Raw genomic sequence first — 16,102 nt, 5'->3', positions numbered from 1 at the left:
GTTAGAAATATACAAAAAAAAAGGTAATTCAAAAAAATCTAATTAATAACACAACCTTTTTTTAAAATCTCGACATAAGATATTTTATTTGATTCTTTCATGTTAATAGTGTCATTCGTGAAACATAAGCAGTAGTAGAGTTTACAATTTCACTGCCTATTTCCGAGCTAGCTACTGAATCAGAGAGTAGTGAGTAGGGTTTTGTGCAGAGGTTTTAGAGATGGCGATGGCGAGTCACAGACCCGGCGAGTTAACTCATCATCGACTCCTCGATTTCGTTAAAACAGCGCTTATCAAAATCTTCGTCTCCCCTTATGCCTCTGTATGTAATCTACTCTCTCACACTATTATAATTTATGCTTCTGCCCAATACTTGAATTGTTACACATGTATGTATATAAATTTTGAAATTTCTGATTAAGAGCCCGTTTGGACATAAGAAATTTTTCCTTTTTTTCCAAAAAAAATTCACTTTTTCTTTAAATCAGCTTTTGTTTATAAAATTTTTAATTTTCGCTTGAACATGCATTTTGTAAATTTTTAGAAAATTTGAAAAACTCCGAAAAGCTATTTTTCAAAATTTTCACTCAAATCTCACAAAACTTCAAAAACTAACCCAAAATTATATTTATGTCCAAACAACTCTAAATTTCAAATACCATTTTCGCTTGAAAAAAATTTTCCACCTACTTTGGAATTTTACAATTCTTATGTCCAAACGCCCACTAAGTGTTCTTTTTTCAAACATATAATATGATATGTAGGTATGTGATATGTATTGTGGGAAAGTAGCTGATGTGGAGAAGTGGGATGAAGCTCAAATTGGTCACTACATCGGCATTGGTATGATCAGTATTACTCTTCTCTTGAATTCTTTTCTTCTTTTCTAAGATACATAATACACACACGCGCATAGTATATATACGCACAAACAAACAAACACATAAACTAGCCTAAAGATACTATTAACATGGTGTGAAACTGTTTGCCTTCCATCAAGCCCGACGCTTTTGGCAAAAGGCCTCACACCATTAAGAGTATCCCGACACCTTATATGTAGCTTCACTTTCTTTTCAGCTACCAATATTGGACTTTGCTCATCACATATATACGCATACATAAAATATTTTATTAGACACTCTTCCTTTTTCTTTGTTCCTAAAAGATTGACATACTTAAATATTTAGAGACTTTAATTTTAACATTTCCACTTTATCCTTAGTAAAAGGCTACTACACTAGTAGCATAAGATGTTTAAGAACAAGATTCTGAGCCTACGTTGGTATATATTTAGTTTATGTGTCAAAAGTCCCCAGTCAAACGCCTTCATTGAAAACTGAAACAGAAAGAGTAATACATTAACACACACTGTTCATATATAAAAAATTGAGCTTTGTGTTGAATAGATGTGGCAATGTCGGGAGTGAACGAAGTGAAGGAAGCGTGGGAGAGTCAGCGGAAGGCTTACACATCTGAGTTCATTGAGCTTGACCCTTGTATTGTGAGTCCAACAATTGTTTCTTTTTTTCTTTTTTGGGCATAATTTACTTGGTCTATGCTTAATTAATTTATGAATCAAGGATTGTGTTGGTTTTCCTTATGAGATTCTGTTTGGAAGGTGGGTTACTGTTTTGTATTTTACTTTCTTGATCAATTTCTGTTCTGTTTGAATGGCCAAGACTGTTGAAGTGATATCTAGCTCCAAGGGTGAATTGAATTTTATCTGAAAAGATTGAATCTTCATTCCCTCCTGCTTTACTTATATAGTTTGTATTTCAAGTAGTCCGTGTGCAAGTACCTTTTTAGTCTCTTGCCCTTCCTTCTGTTTCGCTGGACATTTTGTTTTTGTGCCTTAATTTTTTTTTCTTTTCCCTATTTGTGTAGTTGTGTGATTGGTTGCTATTCAGCAACACAAAGCAGATTGTTGTTGAGTTTATGGTTTTATCCAATTAATATTGCTTTTATTGTGGGGTGTCATTTCCCCTTCATTTGTTCGAGATGGTTACTGAGTTCTCGGCCTATGAATTTTATTGTATGTTTCTGTATGTTAAAGTGCATGACTGGTCTATTTGACATTTAATTGCATGACAGTACATTTTCTGTGCAGGAAGATATAGACTCCTATTGGAAGGACAAGGAAAAGCAGGCCGATATTGTTTTCTGCATGCACAATTTACAGGTTAGCTGCTCTTGTACTAGTGTCTTGTTTATGTACACTTCTAGCACCTGTCAGTAGCATTAAATTTAATCTGATATTTACTTGCAGTTGTGCTTTGATAGTGAAGAGAAAGCAAGGAGGTTATTGCATAATGTATCATCTTTGCTTAAACCTGGGGGTTACTTTCTTGGTATTACTCCTGACTCATCTACTATATGGTATGAAACTAAAAACTGCATGGTTGACTTATGTTGTTGTAGTCTTTTTTCTTTTCATCTTGCTGAAGTGGGGAGTCTTCTTAATGCTTTAAACTAGCTTATGTTATTTTGTCTCAGTTTCCGCCTAGTCTTATTTGGTTCTTTGCACTCCATGTGACCTTGTGGTTGCTGTAGAGGAAAATACCAGAAGAATGTTGAAGCATACTATAGTAGGAACCCATAGGACTTCCAAATTTAACCGTTTCAGATGTAAAATTAGCATTGCTGTACTCTCATATTTCTTGAAGAGATGAATGGAGAATAACAGAATTTCTAATTGTCCACACACTATAGTAGGTCATGATTCTTATTGTGATAATTCACATTATTCAACAAATTGAGAAAGGAAAAAAGTTAGATCCTTGTTTATGGGCTATAATCAATATGTCGACTTCATTCAGTATGTTGGATTATAAATTCCTCTTTCTTCTGTAATGACTCCTTGATTCTGTAGATTCATATTATTTGGTGTTCATTTACAGATATGTATAGTGTAGTCTTGTCCCACATTGGAAGAGGAGTAATATCTCCTTGTAGTGTATAGCTATAAATAGGGACCTCTTGTATTGTATTTATCATCCAATATCAATAACATATTTTCTCCCGTGCTTTCTCACATGGTATCAGAGCATTAGTGAGAAACCCATCGCTGTGCATCATTCCAGCGACTTCCGAGAAGAAAGACCTCTTCGCCGTCCAATTTTCCGGCTACTTAGAAGGTTGTCCGTAAGCAAATCACTTTCTGTTGGTGTTGTGCAAAAACTAACACCACCACAAGACTCCTCAGGCTCCGGCGACCAAACCCCAGTCAACCCCACCGGAAAAAACACGTCCACTCGCCCTCACGCGCCTGGAAAAGAAAATTTTTCGGGCGAGATCTGACCCACGCACCGGCGCGTGAGCACTGTTCCGGCCAGATTTTGAAAAAGTTCCAGTTGAACAGTAGGATCACCTTGTAATTCCGATCCTACCCTCACTGGTTTTGTTTCATTCCGACCACTTTGAGTTTTTCCGTCAGCTACAGTAGATTCCGGCGAGCTACAGTGTTTTCATCGTAAACATTGTTTCCAGTGCAGAACAATGTTCTGTTTTCCTGTTGTAAATAGTGTTTTTCAAGCTATTTATTCAGTTTTCCCACAGGAGTTACTTATTTCCACTATTTCAAGCTAACCCTACTACTACAAATTGTAGCGACATGGGAACCAATGCTTTGAATAGTCGGATGGTTTCTTTAGCATATTATATTGAGTTCCTTCAGTACAAAGCATGTAGGCAGACATCTTCTGAGATAGCTTCTGTTGTTCAAACAGGTAATAGCGTGACTTGTTTCTCCCAATCTTCATCCTCTGAGTCTTGGGTCATTGATTCAGGTGCATCATATCATATTTATGGTAACAAATCTCTTTTCACTACTATTTCGTATTCTCAATCTCTTCCAAAAGTCACAATGGCTAATGGGTCTCAAACCATGGCAACTGCAATAGGTCAAGCAAGCTCACTTCCTTCCTTACCTTTAGATTCAGTCCTTTATGTTCCCAATAGTCCTTTTAATCTCATAGCCGTTAGTCGCTTAGTCAAATCACTTAAATGCGCTGTTTTATTTCTTGATGACCATGTTTTTATACAGGAACGCAGTACAGGGCGGATCATTGGTACCGGGCGTGAATCAAACGGACTTTATTACCTTATCCTTGCTAAATCACATAGACTCACATCTTGTCTTCCTTCTACAACTTGTCCTGTTACTGATTCACCATATTTATTACATAAACGGTTGGGACATCCTAGTTTGTCAAAACTTCAGAAAATGGTATCTGGTTTATCTCACTTGTCAGCTCTAAAGTGTGAGTCATGTCAGTTCGGTAAGCATACTCGCTCCCATTTCCCCCGGTGTCTTGATAATCGAGCAGAGTCACCTTTTACTTTAATCCATTCAGATGTTTGGGGTCCTAGTCGGGTCAGTTCCACCTTGGGATTCCGCTACTTTGTCAGTTTCATTGATGATTATTCCAGGTGCACTTGGATATTTTTGATAAAAAATCGATCTGAGCTGTTTTCTATTTTTCAGACGTTCCACGCTGAAATTCAAAATCAATTTGGGGTTTCTATTCGCACATTTCGTAGTGATAATGCCTGAGAGTATTTGTCTTCCCCATTTCAGCAGTTTATGAAATCTCATGGGATTATTCATCAAACATCTTGTCCGTAGACATCTCAACAAAATGGGGTAGCTAAAAGAAAGAATAGACATCTTATTGAAACTGCTCGTACCCTACTCATACAATCTCATGCTCCGTTGCGTTTTTGGGGGGATGCAGTTCTTACATCTTGCTATCTTATTAATCGTATGCCATCTTCAGCTATCCAGAACCAAGTTCCATTCTCTGTCATGTTTCCCCACTTACCTTTGTTCTCTCTTCCACCCTGTATCTTTGGAAGCACTTGTTTTGTCCATAACCTTACTCCAGGAACAGATAAGTTAGCTCCTCGTACTCTTAAGTGCGTATTTTTGGATTTTTCAAGAACACAAAAGGGGTATCGATGCTACTCTCCTGACCTCCAGCGGTACCTTATGTCCGCTGATGTTACCTTCTTGGAAACCCAATCATACTTCACAGGTTCAGGTCATCACTTAGATATTTCTGAGGTACTACCAGTTTCATCTTTTTGGAGATTCAGTCACTCCAGCTCCACCACCTACAACTCCAGTTGTAGCTCCACCACCTATAGCTCCAGTCCCACCACCTACAGCTCGAGTTGTAGCTCCACCAGTTAGCTCCTCGTACTCTTAAGTGCGTATTTTTGGATTTTTCAAGAACACAAAAGGGGTATCGATGCTACTCTCCTGACCTCCAGCGGTACCTTATGTCCGCTGATGTTACCTTCTTGGAAACCCAATCATACTTCACAGGTTCAGGTCATCACTTAGATATTTCTGAGGTACTACCAGTTTCATCTTTTTGGAGATTCAGTCACTCCAGCTCCACCACCTACAACTCCAGTTGTAGCTCCACCACCTATAGCTCCAGTCCCACCACCTACAGCTCGAGTTGTAGCTCCACCACCTATAGCTCCAGTTCCTCTACATAATCCAGTTCAACCTTCTGCAGCTCCACCACTCTTGACTTATCATCGTCGTCCACATCCAGCATCATGCCCAGGTGATTCACGCCCCACATCAGATTCTGCACCTACTGCGGACTTGTCTCCTCTTAGTTAACCAATTGCACTCCGCAAAGGTGTACAATCCACACTTAATCTTAATCCCCACTATGTCGGTTTAAGTTATCATCGCCTGTCGTCACCTCATTATGCTTTTATATCTTCTTTGTCCACTGTTTCTATCCCTATGTCTACAGGTGAGGCACTATCTCATCTAGGATGGTGACATGCTATGATTGACGAGATGGCTGCCTTACATGCGAGTGGCACTTGGAGCTTGTTCCTCTTCCTTCATGTAACTACTGTTGGTTGTCGTTGGGTTTATGCAGTCAAAGTCGGCCTGGATGGCCAGGTTGATCGGCTTAAGGCTCGTCTTGTTGCAAAAGGATATACTCAGATTTTTGGGCTTGATTATAGTGATACTTTCTCTCCCGTGGCTAAAGTAGCATTTGTTCGTCTCTTTTTGTCCATGGCTGTTGTACGTCATTGGCCTCTTTATCAGTTAGACATTAAGAATGTTTTTCTCCACGGTGATCTTGAGGAAGAATTTTATATAGAGCAACCACCTGGTTTTGTTGCTCGGGGGAGTTTAATGGTTGTGTGTGCAGATTGCGCAGGTCACTATATGGTTTGAAACAGTCCCCTCGAGCTTGGTTTGGTAAGTTCAGCACAATTATTCAGGAATTCGGCATGACTCGTGGTGAGGCTGATCACTCTATGTTTTATCGGCATTCTGCTCCTAATCTGTGTATTTATCTAGTGGTTTATATTGATGATATTGTTATTACTGGCAATGATCAGGATGGTATTACTAATCTGAAGCAACATCTCTTTCAGCACTTCTAGACTAAAGATCTGGGCAGATTGAAGTATTTTTTAGGTATTGAGATCGCTCAGTCTAGCTCAGGTATTGTTATTTCACAACGGAAGTATGCCTTAGACATTCTTGAGGAGACTGGAATGATGGGTTGCAGACCTATTGACTCTCTTATGGATTCGAATGCTAAGCTTCTGCCTGGACAACGGGAGCCTCTTAGAGACCCTACGAGATATAGGAGGTTGGTTGGCAAATTGAATTACCTCATAGTGACTAGACCTGACATTTCTTTTCCGGTGAGTGTTGTAAGTTAGTTTATGGATTCTCCCTGTGATAGTCACTGGGTTGCAGTTGTTCGCATTCTTCGGTATATAAAGTCAGCTCCAGACAAAGGATTACTATTCGAAGATCGAGGCCACGAGCAGATTGTTGGGTACACAGATGTTGATTGGGCATGATCACCTTTTGATAGACGTTCTACGTCTGGATATTGTGTTCTAGTAGGAGGTAACTTGGTCTCGTGGAAGAGCAAGAAACAGAATGTAGTTGCTCGATCTAGCGCCGAAGCCGAATATCGGGCCATGGCTATGGCGACGTGTGAGTTAGTTTGGGTCAAGCAGTTGCTCAAGGAGTTAAAGTTCGGAGAAATCAACAAGATGGAACTAGTGTGTGATAATCAAACTGCGCTTCATATTGCGTCAAATCCGGTGTTCCATGAGAGGACTAAACACAGTGAGATCGATTGTCACTTTGTCACTTTCAGGAGATATTGTTACAAAGTTTGTAAAGTCGAATGATCAACTAGCAGATATTTTCACTAAGTTTCTTACTGGTTCTCGTATTAGCTACATGTGTAACAAGCTCGGTACATATGATGTGTATGCACCGGCTTGAGGGGAAGTGTTAGTTTACAGATATGTATAGTGTAGTCTTGTCCCACATTGGAAGAGGAGTAATATCTCCTTGTAGTGTCTAGCTATAAATAGGGACCTCTTGTATTGTATTTATCATCCAATATCAATAATATATTTTCTCCCGTGCTTTCTCACAGGATCTACTGGATAAAGTATTTCATATAAGTTATAGGCGTACACAAGAATCTATAGTTGTTTATTTCTTGTTCTTTCTTTTGTCCATTTTCTTGTCTTTTTTTTTTTTAAAGAATGTTTATGGCCCATGTATATGCTGATTTCTTGATCAGGGTGCCTTTTTTGCCCCTTTTATAAGACATTGATATGCATTTATTTTCAGTAATATAATTATATAACATTAAGATACTTATGTGAGATAGTCTAGTAGGCTAGGGACCTTTCTTGGGTTCAAGGACTTGTTGGGACTTATTGATGCTGGTTCCCTCATGCTATTTTTTGTTTACTCTTGTTTGGTTGTTTGCACTTCATTTGACCATCTAGTTGTTGTAGGGCAAAATACCAGAAGAATGTTGAAGCATACCATAATAGGAGCGGGGCGATGAAACCAAACATTGTACCTAATTGCATTCGATCAGAAAATTACATGATTACCTTTGAGGTTGAGGAAGAGAAGTATGTAAGCCGCTTAGCATTCAGTGATGTTTAATCTTACTGTGTACCGCTTTTGAGGCAATTGATTATGTCCCCTTGTGAATTGGATTTCAGGTTTCCCTTCTTTGGTAAGAAGTACCAATTGAAGTTTGCAAGTGACATCTCTGCTGAAACCCATTGCTTGGTTCATTTCCCAAGCCTGCTCAGGTTCATGCCTTTCAACATCCTCTATCAAATTTCTTTGATCAAATGTTCATCCATTTGAAATCATTCTTTTTCAGTCATGGGAATAACCAAACATGTTTTCTCTCTTTTTCTTCTCTTGATATGAATCTGGTTATTCTATTCCAAAGTTCTACAAACATTATAGGCTATCTGTCTGTTTCTTTGGTTTGTTTGGTTCATTTTTTTGAGCTTCAGATGTCAACAATTTATCTTGTGCTTCCAAGATGGGAAGAAATATTTTAGTTTTTCTTATTTTCTTATCCTTCCAATAGTGATAAATCCTGTAATTAACATATTCCTCAGGTTGGCCAGAGAGGCCGGTCTTGAGAACACAGAGATTCAGAACTTGACAGATTTTTATGATGATAACAGGTAATAGATTGTAACCTACAACTTCACCATCATGCCTCTTTCATTTACTTGTTTACCATCTTAATCTATTATGAAATTACCGAAATATTTAGCACGTAATTGACGAAGCACGTAATCCGTTAATTTTATAGTAAAATGATGAAGTTAACAGTTAACGAGCACTTCTGTATTCTAAGTCTTTTAAAGCTAAACTTTTAAATCTTATAGTTTATTGGGTAGGGAAAGTATGTACTTCATAGCAACACTCTTTATGTCAAAAAGTAGTTTATACATGCCTCGGAGTACTCACAGAGCACTCAGGTGGATTTAATACTGTCTGGCCAACTTGTGTACATCAGAGCAACTCTCTTCGTGTTATGAAATGCTTTGTACTTGTCTCACCAAGTATACCATAGTATTTCCTAGTAAGTGCGAAAGAAAATGGTTACCCATCACTTCAACCTTTTTCAATCGTTTTGTCGTGGAGGACGAGTATTAGGATTGAAGGTTGACAGATTAGTCGCGAGTCTCTCCTAGGCTTGTCAGTAAAACTAGTCCTATTATTGTATTTTCTTATTCCTGGTTCGTTATTAGTACATGTTGTGTTATTCGTTTCCATTACCCTATTACCTGTTGCTGCTATTGTTTGTTGATAAAGTTCACTGTTCCTTGAGCCGAGGGTCTTCCGGAAACAGACTCTCTATCTTCGAAAGGTAGGGGTAAGGTCCGCGTACACACTACCCTTCCCCAGACCCCACTTGTGGGATTACATTGGATTTTTTGTTATTGTGGTTGTTGTTGTTGATTGCATCGTAATTTTCTCTTTCTCATTATAACTTTTTTTCCTACGTTGCTCTTTTTGGTTTTTGTTAAATTCCGTTCTTCCAAGGTTATGTTAGGGTGGTTAGCTGGATGGGAATAACTGAGCAAACAGTGGATAAACCTCTGTGCAACCTACTTCATAAAAAATAAAAAAACTGCTGTGCAACCTGGTATTAGTGCTTGAATTTGTTTTTTTTCTGATAAGGTAAATTGTATTAATCAAAAGGGAGAAAAAACTCCCGTATACAAGAAATATACCAAAAAGTAGAGAATTTACATCAGAACATGATTCTCTACAAAAGACGCCCAATCTTCTACACAAGTAGGGGCTATATGGGTGCACCAAAAAGCGATCAAAGATAAAAGACTATTCTTAAGATGTGAAAAAGGAGACTCAATCCCCTCAAAACTCTCTCCCCAAACCTTCCACATGAGAGCTAATGGGGCGAACTTCCACGCCATTTGCTTGATTCTTCTACAGAAACCGGCCCAGCTATATAGCATTTCCTTTACAGTGTTTGGCATCACCCTTAGTGCTTGAATTTGTTTTAGCATGACAAAGTTTTTATTTGTTTCAAAGGGAATAACTGATAATGTGATAAAGATGCTTCTATTTAGCCTTTTCTCTGTTTTCTTAGATTATTAGAAGTGTCTGTTTATGTAGACCATTGTTTTCAAGCGTCTTTAGGCTCCATCCATAAAGTTCTTCTCTTGTAAATACGATCTGATAAATTACTTCTATCAGAGCGGCTGATTCTTCTTTCATTTTACTCCCGTTCATAGAGCACAAGTTCTTGGGATACTACAAGATGCAGGCCATAGCTTTATTGATCCCAGGGGAAGACTTCTTCCCAGATCATATGATGTTTTAGGTAATCAGTCTATTCACTGCATTGACCATTTACTAAAAACTAGTCATATTCCTACATTTTTCACTCATATACCATCCTTGTGGTATTTTCTTATGCAGGTCTGTTCACCACATTCATATTTCAAAAGCCTGATCCAGATATTGCACCTCCACTTACGACTCCCTTTTTGCCTGTCGGAAGCCACAATCCTGATGAGGTAAGTTACCTTTAACTTCAGGATAAACAACAACTAATCCCCGGTCCCAAACAAGTTGGGGTGAGCTATATGAATACTCATTCCTCCATTTAAGCTCAACTCATGTAATCATCATATCAAATAAAATAAAAGTGAAAAACAAGTTTTAACGATAAATATATAGATACTAGTAATAACAATAATAATATTAGAAGTTCTATAACAAGTCTAAAGCCTATTCCCAATTAGTAGATATCACCTATATGGATCTCTGTCTTCCATTGTATCCTATCTTTTGCTAAGTCTGCATTGATTCCAAGGATTTGTAGGTTTTTTTAGAGTCTACCTTAGGATAGGACTAAAATTTCTGTCCACCTTTAAAGCCTTTGTTCAACTTCATAAGGTCTTCAAACTGTGTTTAAAAAGCATAATTGTTTTTGGAAGTGAACGATCCCATTGAGTTATTGTTTGACTCTTTAGATTAGCAGCATCTCGGTTAAATATTGCCATTGTTGCAATGTTATTCCTAGTTGTTTATTGGCAGAGAACATCTCTGTCTTTTGCTATTTAATATTGCCATTGTTGCAATGTTATTCCTAGTGATCTAGTGGTTAACTAAAATCTCCTCATGTTTCAGATGGATTGGCAAGTCATTGGATGGAATGAAGAGGAGAAGAGTGGACTGACTGATCCATCTATAGGGTTGGGCAAGATAACTGAACAAAAAGGGATTTTAGGTCCTGGTCCGCCCGAATTACGATTCCCTGAAGCTATTTGATGTGATTGGTGTAGACATTGGATAGCAGTTGGAAGGACCGTGTCGGTTTCAGTCATTTCATCTCGTTCGACCAGGGATAGATATTTTGGTTTGTTGATCGGCAAGATGTGTATCATTATATCATTTTGTTGTACCATGGATGGAATTTTTGGTTAGTGGTTTGGCACCATGTATATAGATCCTTTCGGGAACTAGATAGTTTCGATGTAATTAACAATTGAAGATTCATCTTCACTGGCTTGACAAAAATTGAACCGTTACCTACTTCCTCTGTGGACAAATATGCTACAGGCCTTAAATATATAGATGTTATGCAATCATGTATTCACAGATTACAAGTGATTTCGAGGTTGCAGTTTTTGACTGATGAAATATTTCTCAAATTTGTTGATAATTTGAGCATTTGAAATTTTAAATTGGCACTTAATTCTGGATGAGTAAACAGACACACACACACAATTATGTTTAAATTCTGTTTGTCGGAATGCAGATTTTTCACCCCTTTATTCGGTGTGAATGTTGATTTTCCCGTTTGGGTTTTCTTCCTTTTCCGGCATAAACATATTGAAGAAAATGTAATGCATGGCTCATGTTTTGTAGACAAGTTAATTGAGTTTTTCATTTCTCAAAAACATTGATTCTCATAAATGGAGTCTCTTCTTATTTATTTTGTGACAAATGTGTAAAAGATAACTATAACAAGTTAAACAAATAGCACTGCGATTGACGTAAAAAGAGAAAAATATTGACAAAATTAGAAGTCAGGCGCCTTATCCATTAGGCCGCGAGCGCTTTCCCAGAGCTGGACTTAAATTTCTGTTTGAATTTATGTATTGAGTCCGTACGGAATTCAAGAAAAAATGATTTTTTTTAAAAAATTTATGGTCTAAAATATGCAATAACATTTGTGAGTATAAGATTTTGAAATTAATGGCTTTAAATATACAATAATATTTATGTGATTATACAAGTTTCTCAATAAGGATAACATGAGAAGTGTATAGTTAGTTGTTTCTAAATTTAGAAGAGTGTCATTCTTTTTTGAAACAGCGTAAGAAAGAAAATGTGTCACATACAAAAGGAACGAATATAATTGTTAGAGAGTTCTGACACCTCTCAACTTATTGTAGAACTAGTTTGTCTATATCATTTTTCGGAAACAAAAATGATATCTATATCTATACCTTACTACAGAGGCGGACCCAGGATTTGAACGTCGCGGGATACCATTATCTTTAACGTAAATATGAAAATAACATTAATTGCAATAAAATTTGGCGTGCAACTCTTTGAACACTTAGTGATTACGAGTTCGTGGCCGAAAGAATATTTAAAAACATAAAAAACTTACAATCGTGACTAATAAAAGTCTGTAAGCAGTCCAAAAAGCTTCAATCGAAGTCCCAGAGTGAACGAATACTTGCTACTTTGCCAAAGTAAACGTTGAAGGGAGAAGATTTTAGTTGTCTTTATTTTTTTTAAATAAAATAATAATAATAATTGATTAAAGATAAAGATTATTGACTAATGAAACTAGTTAATGATATATTTTATCCCCCTTTCCTACTGTCTTTAATCATTATTTTTGTGTCTATTAACTTTTCAAAGTCTAGAAAGATGTATCTCCAATAGAGTTTTGAGTATTTTATGGAGAAGATACAAAGAACTAATTGTGAAGAGAAGTTGAGTTTTGGAGCTTAGATTGAGAGATTTTAAAAGAAAAAAATTAAAAGTGACTTCTATGTACTATCGTTGAAGGGAGAAGGGTTTTAGTTGTCTTTATTTTTTCTAATAAATGAAATACTAATAAAAATTGGTTAGAGATAAAGATTATTGACTAATGAAACTAGCTAATGAAATATTTTATCCCCCTTTCCTACTGTCTTTAATCATTATTTTTGTGTCTCTTTATTAACTTTTCAAAGTCTAGAAAGATGTATCTCCAATAGAATTTTTGAGTATTTTGTGTAGAAGATACACGAGTATTTTGTGTAGAAGATACAAAGAACTAATCGTGAAGAGAAGTATGTTTGAATTAAAAAAATAAGTAAACTGAGTTGATTACTAAACTGTCGTTCAATTAAAAAGGAAAACATAGAGAAATGGTGAAGTAATTAATATTCCAGCCTGGAGAACCAATACAACCAAGGGGCATTTTGTTGTTTTGGAGGCACAATTAAAATATTATAGAGGTCTTCGACGTATATACAGTAATATATACATGGTTTTTCCCGAGCCTATAGGGTGCCAGTGACCCCTCACCTCTCCACGTGGGTCCGCCCCTGCCTTAGTATCGTATAAAAGTTTACACGGAAACAGCGCTAAGATATGTGATACTATAGTGGATAATAGAAATAATTTTGTTTTCCTATTACACTATGCATGTTTCCATTTTTCCAGTCATTATTTCTTAATCATTTAAAAGTTTCTCAAGGAATTTATTTAATTACAAGATTAAGCATGTGGCATTTTTCTTAAACAGGGGTTTAGCATATGACATATAACATGCAAAATAACAATTCATAAAGTAAATATAACCAGAATTTTAAGGTTATTTATAAGGTTCATCTAGTCTAGAATAAGATGTTGTACTTCCTATTTCATCATTTTTTGTCAAATCAAATCTTGTTCTATTTTAAATAGCTCTTCCTTTTAAAAGAAAATACTGTAAAAAATTAGAGCAATCTTCCTATTCGTAATGTACGATTTCCTTCAAGCCTTTTTAGTTTGTGGGGTAAAAGTAATGTAGTAGTATCTTTTTTAAACTCCATAACATTAATTTGAATTTAGCCAACCGACCCTTAAGAAACTAAAAGCCCTTTTGGACATAACAAGTTTTTCACTTTTTTTTGAAAATTTTTCACCTATTTTTTTTCCGAAACGGCCATAAAATTTTGAATTTTCACTTGAAGATGAATTTTGAAATTTTTCGAAAATTTGAAAAACTCCAAAAAGCTATTTTTCAAAATTTTTACTCAGATCACTCACAAAAATTCAAAAATAACCCAAAATTATATTCATGTCCAAACACAACTCTAATTTTCAAATACCATTTTCACTTAGAAAAAAAAATTCACTTTTTTATGAAATTTTACAATTCTTATGTCCAAACGCCCACTAAATTTCCTAAACTAAACTTTCATATCTTAACTTCCCCCTAATTTAACTCTTATTATCCAAAAACAAAACCCTAAGTCGGTTATATATTGTGTAGCCACCAAGTAAACCATCACTATATATATAATACTCCAAAACAAATTTCAAACGAAAATAGTTCTCACTTCATCGTGCATGGCCTTAAATATCACTTCATCATAATCACCTTAATAATTCCTCCTTCAACCTTAGTATCAATCACCTCAACCTTAGTATCAATAATGGCTCCTCCAATAACAAAAACGACGCCTCAGTACCAAACAAATTGGGATTGCGCCTGCGCATACCAAACAGGTTGGAAATGCTCGTGTGCATGGGCATGCGCACGCGAATGCCAAACAAGCGCATGTGAATCCTCACCACAGCCAAAAACAATATCATTTCCTCCAATGGGTTTCACAGAGAATTGTTCAGCAACTTTTCTATCTACTGGAAACCCATGTTTAGATTTCTTCTTCCACATTGTCCCTAACACCCCCACCTCAAGAATTATTGAAAAGATTGGAACTTTCTTGGAAACGTGATGCTTTGACAACCCTTAAGTTTATTTGCAATTTAAGGGGTGTTAGAGGCACTGGAAAATCAGACAAAGAAGGGTTTTATACTGCCTCTTTATGGCTTCACAATTACCATCCTAAAACCCTAGCATGCAATATTAATATTTTAAGGATGTGTTGGAGATTTTGTATAGAATTCTTGAGGGTCATGAAGTTAGAAAGAATGAAAAAGCAGAGTGGATGGAAAAGAAAAGAAATGGTTTTATGGAGGGTTTAAAGGAGAAAAAAGATAGGGTTCCTAAGGGAAAGGCCCAAAAAATCCGACTTAAAAAGACTATGGCTAAGGCAAAGAAATTATTGGACAGATACACAAAAGATTCTGATTTTGAATTCTTGTATGATAAAGTCTGTGGTGTCTTTGCTGATGCTTTGAGGGAAGACATGGAGTTGTATAATGAGGAGAAGCTTTATGAGCTTAGTCTTGCGGCTAAGTGGTGTCCATCTCTTGATTCATCATATGATAAGTCATTGCTCATGTGTGAAAGTGTTGGAAGAAAATTATTCCCTCGCGATGACTATATTGAATACCAAGATCTGGAAGACGTGCATTATGCTTATCGAGTGAGGGATAGATTGAGGAAAGAAGTACTCGTGCCACTCCACAAGGCGTTGGAGATTCCAGAGGTTTATATTTGCACGAATAAGTGGGAAGAGCTTCCTTATAAACGCGTACCCTCTGTGGCCATGAAATTGTACAAGAATTTGTTCTACAAGCACGATCAAGAACGATTTCAGCAGTATCTTGAAGATGTGAAGAGTGGGAAAACAACAATAGCTGCTGGTGCTCTGCTTCCACATGAGATAATTTCCTCGTTGAAAGATTCCACGGGGCTGGAAGTTGCAGAGCTTCAATGGAAAAGAATGGTTGATGACTTGGCAAAGAAGGGCAAATTAACAAATTGTATGGCAATTTGTGATGTCTCAGGAAGCATGAATGGAACCCCAATGGAGGTTTGTGTGGCTTTGGGGCTACTTATTTCTGAACTTAGTGAAGAACCTTGGAAAGGAAAAGTAATTACATTTAGTAGAAATCCAGAATTACAGAAGGTGAAAGGGAAAAATTTGTCAGAGAAGACTGGTTTTATTAGGAGAATGGACTGGGGTGATAATACAGATTTTCAGAAAGTGTTTAAACCCCTTACTGCTGACACAACATACAGATACGAAAAATATGAGCTTTTTTAAAGAGTAAATCGCCTTAAAACGATAATATTCTTACATTGCAAATTGGTTAACATTACTTACAGTT

General features: G+C 36.7%; 1 protein-coding gene and 1 pseudogene across 2 annotated transcripts; both read left to right on the top strand.

The window, feature by feature from the left end:
- The first annotated feature begins 93 nt into the window (after positions 1-93).
- On the top strand, positions 94-11,482 carry LOC107803089 (mRNA cap guanine-N(7) methyltransferase 2). Of its 2 annotated transcripts, XM_075228433.1 has the most exons (11): positions 95-322; positions 765-843; positions 1,407-1,501; positions 2,108-2,179; positions 2,267-2,376; positions 7,816-7,938; positions 8,032-8,124; positions 8,446-8,514; positions 10,099-10,187; positions 10,286-10,383; positions 11,000-11,482. In XM_075228433.1, exons 1-11 carry the CDS (start codon positions 221-223, stop codon positions 11,138-11,140), a joined length of 1,071 nt encoding a protein of 356 aa, XP_075084534.1. In that variant the 5' UTR covers positions 95-220; the 3' UTR covers positions 11,141-11,482. The 2 variants fall into 2 exon arrangements, with proteins under 2 accessions (XP_075084535.1, XP_075084534.1); XM_075228434.1 differs by lacking the exon at positions 8,446-8,514 and having other exon boundaries at positions 94-322.
- A 2,895-nt stretch (positions 11,483-14,377) lies between these two features.
- Positions 14,378-16,038, top strand: LOC107803088 (uncharacterized; annotated as a pseudogene).
- Positions 16,039-16,102: the final 64 nt, after the last annotated feature.

This window comes from Nicotiana tabacum, chromosome 13 (assembly GCF_000715075.1).
Source record: "Nicotiana tabacum cultivar K326 chromosome 13, ASM71507v2, whole genome shotgun sequence".
NCBI classification, from domain to species: Eukaryota; Viridiplantae; Streptophyta; class Magnoliopsida; order Solanales; family Solanaceae; genus Nicotiana; species Nicotiana tabacum.
This window is presented reverse-complemented; position numbering and strand designations above follow the sequence as displayed.

Coding starts and splice junctions, on each gene's coding strand:
- LOC107803089 (XM_075228433.1), top strand. CDS start 221: ATGGCGATGGCGAGTCACAGACCCGGCGAGTTAACTCATCATCGACTC. Junction 844..1,406: donor TGGTCACTACATCGGCATTG/GTATGATCAGTA, acceptor TGTGTTGAATAG/ATGTGGCAATGTCGGGAGTG. Junction 8,515..10,098: donor GATTTTTATGATGATAACAG/GTAATAGATTGT, acceptor TCCCGTTCATAG/AGCACAAGTTCTTGGGATAC.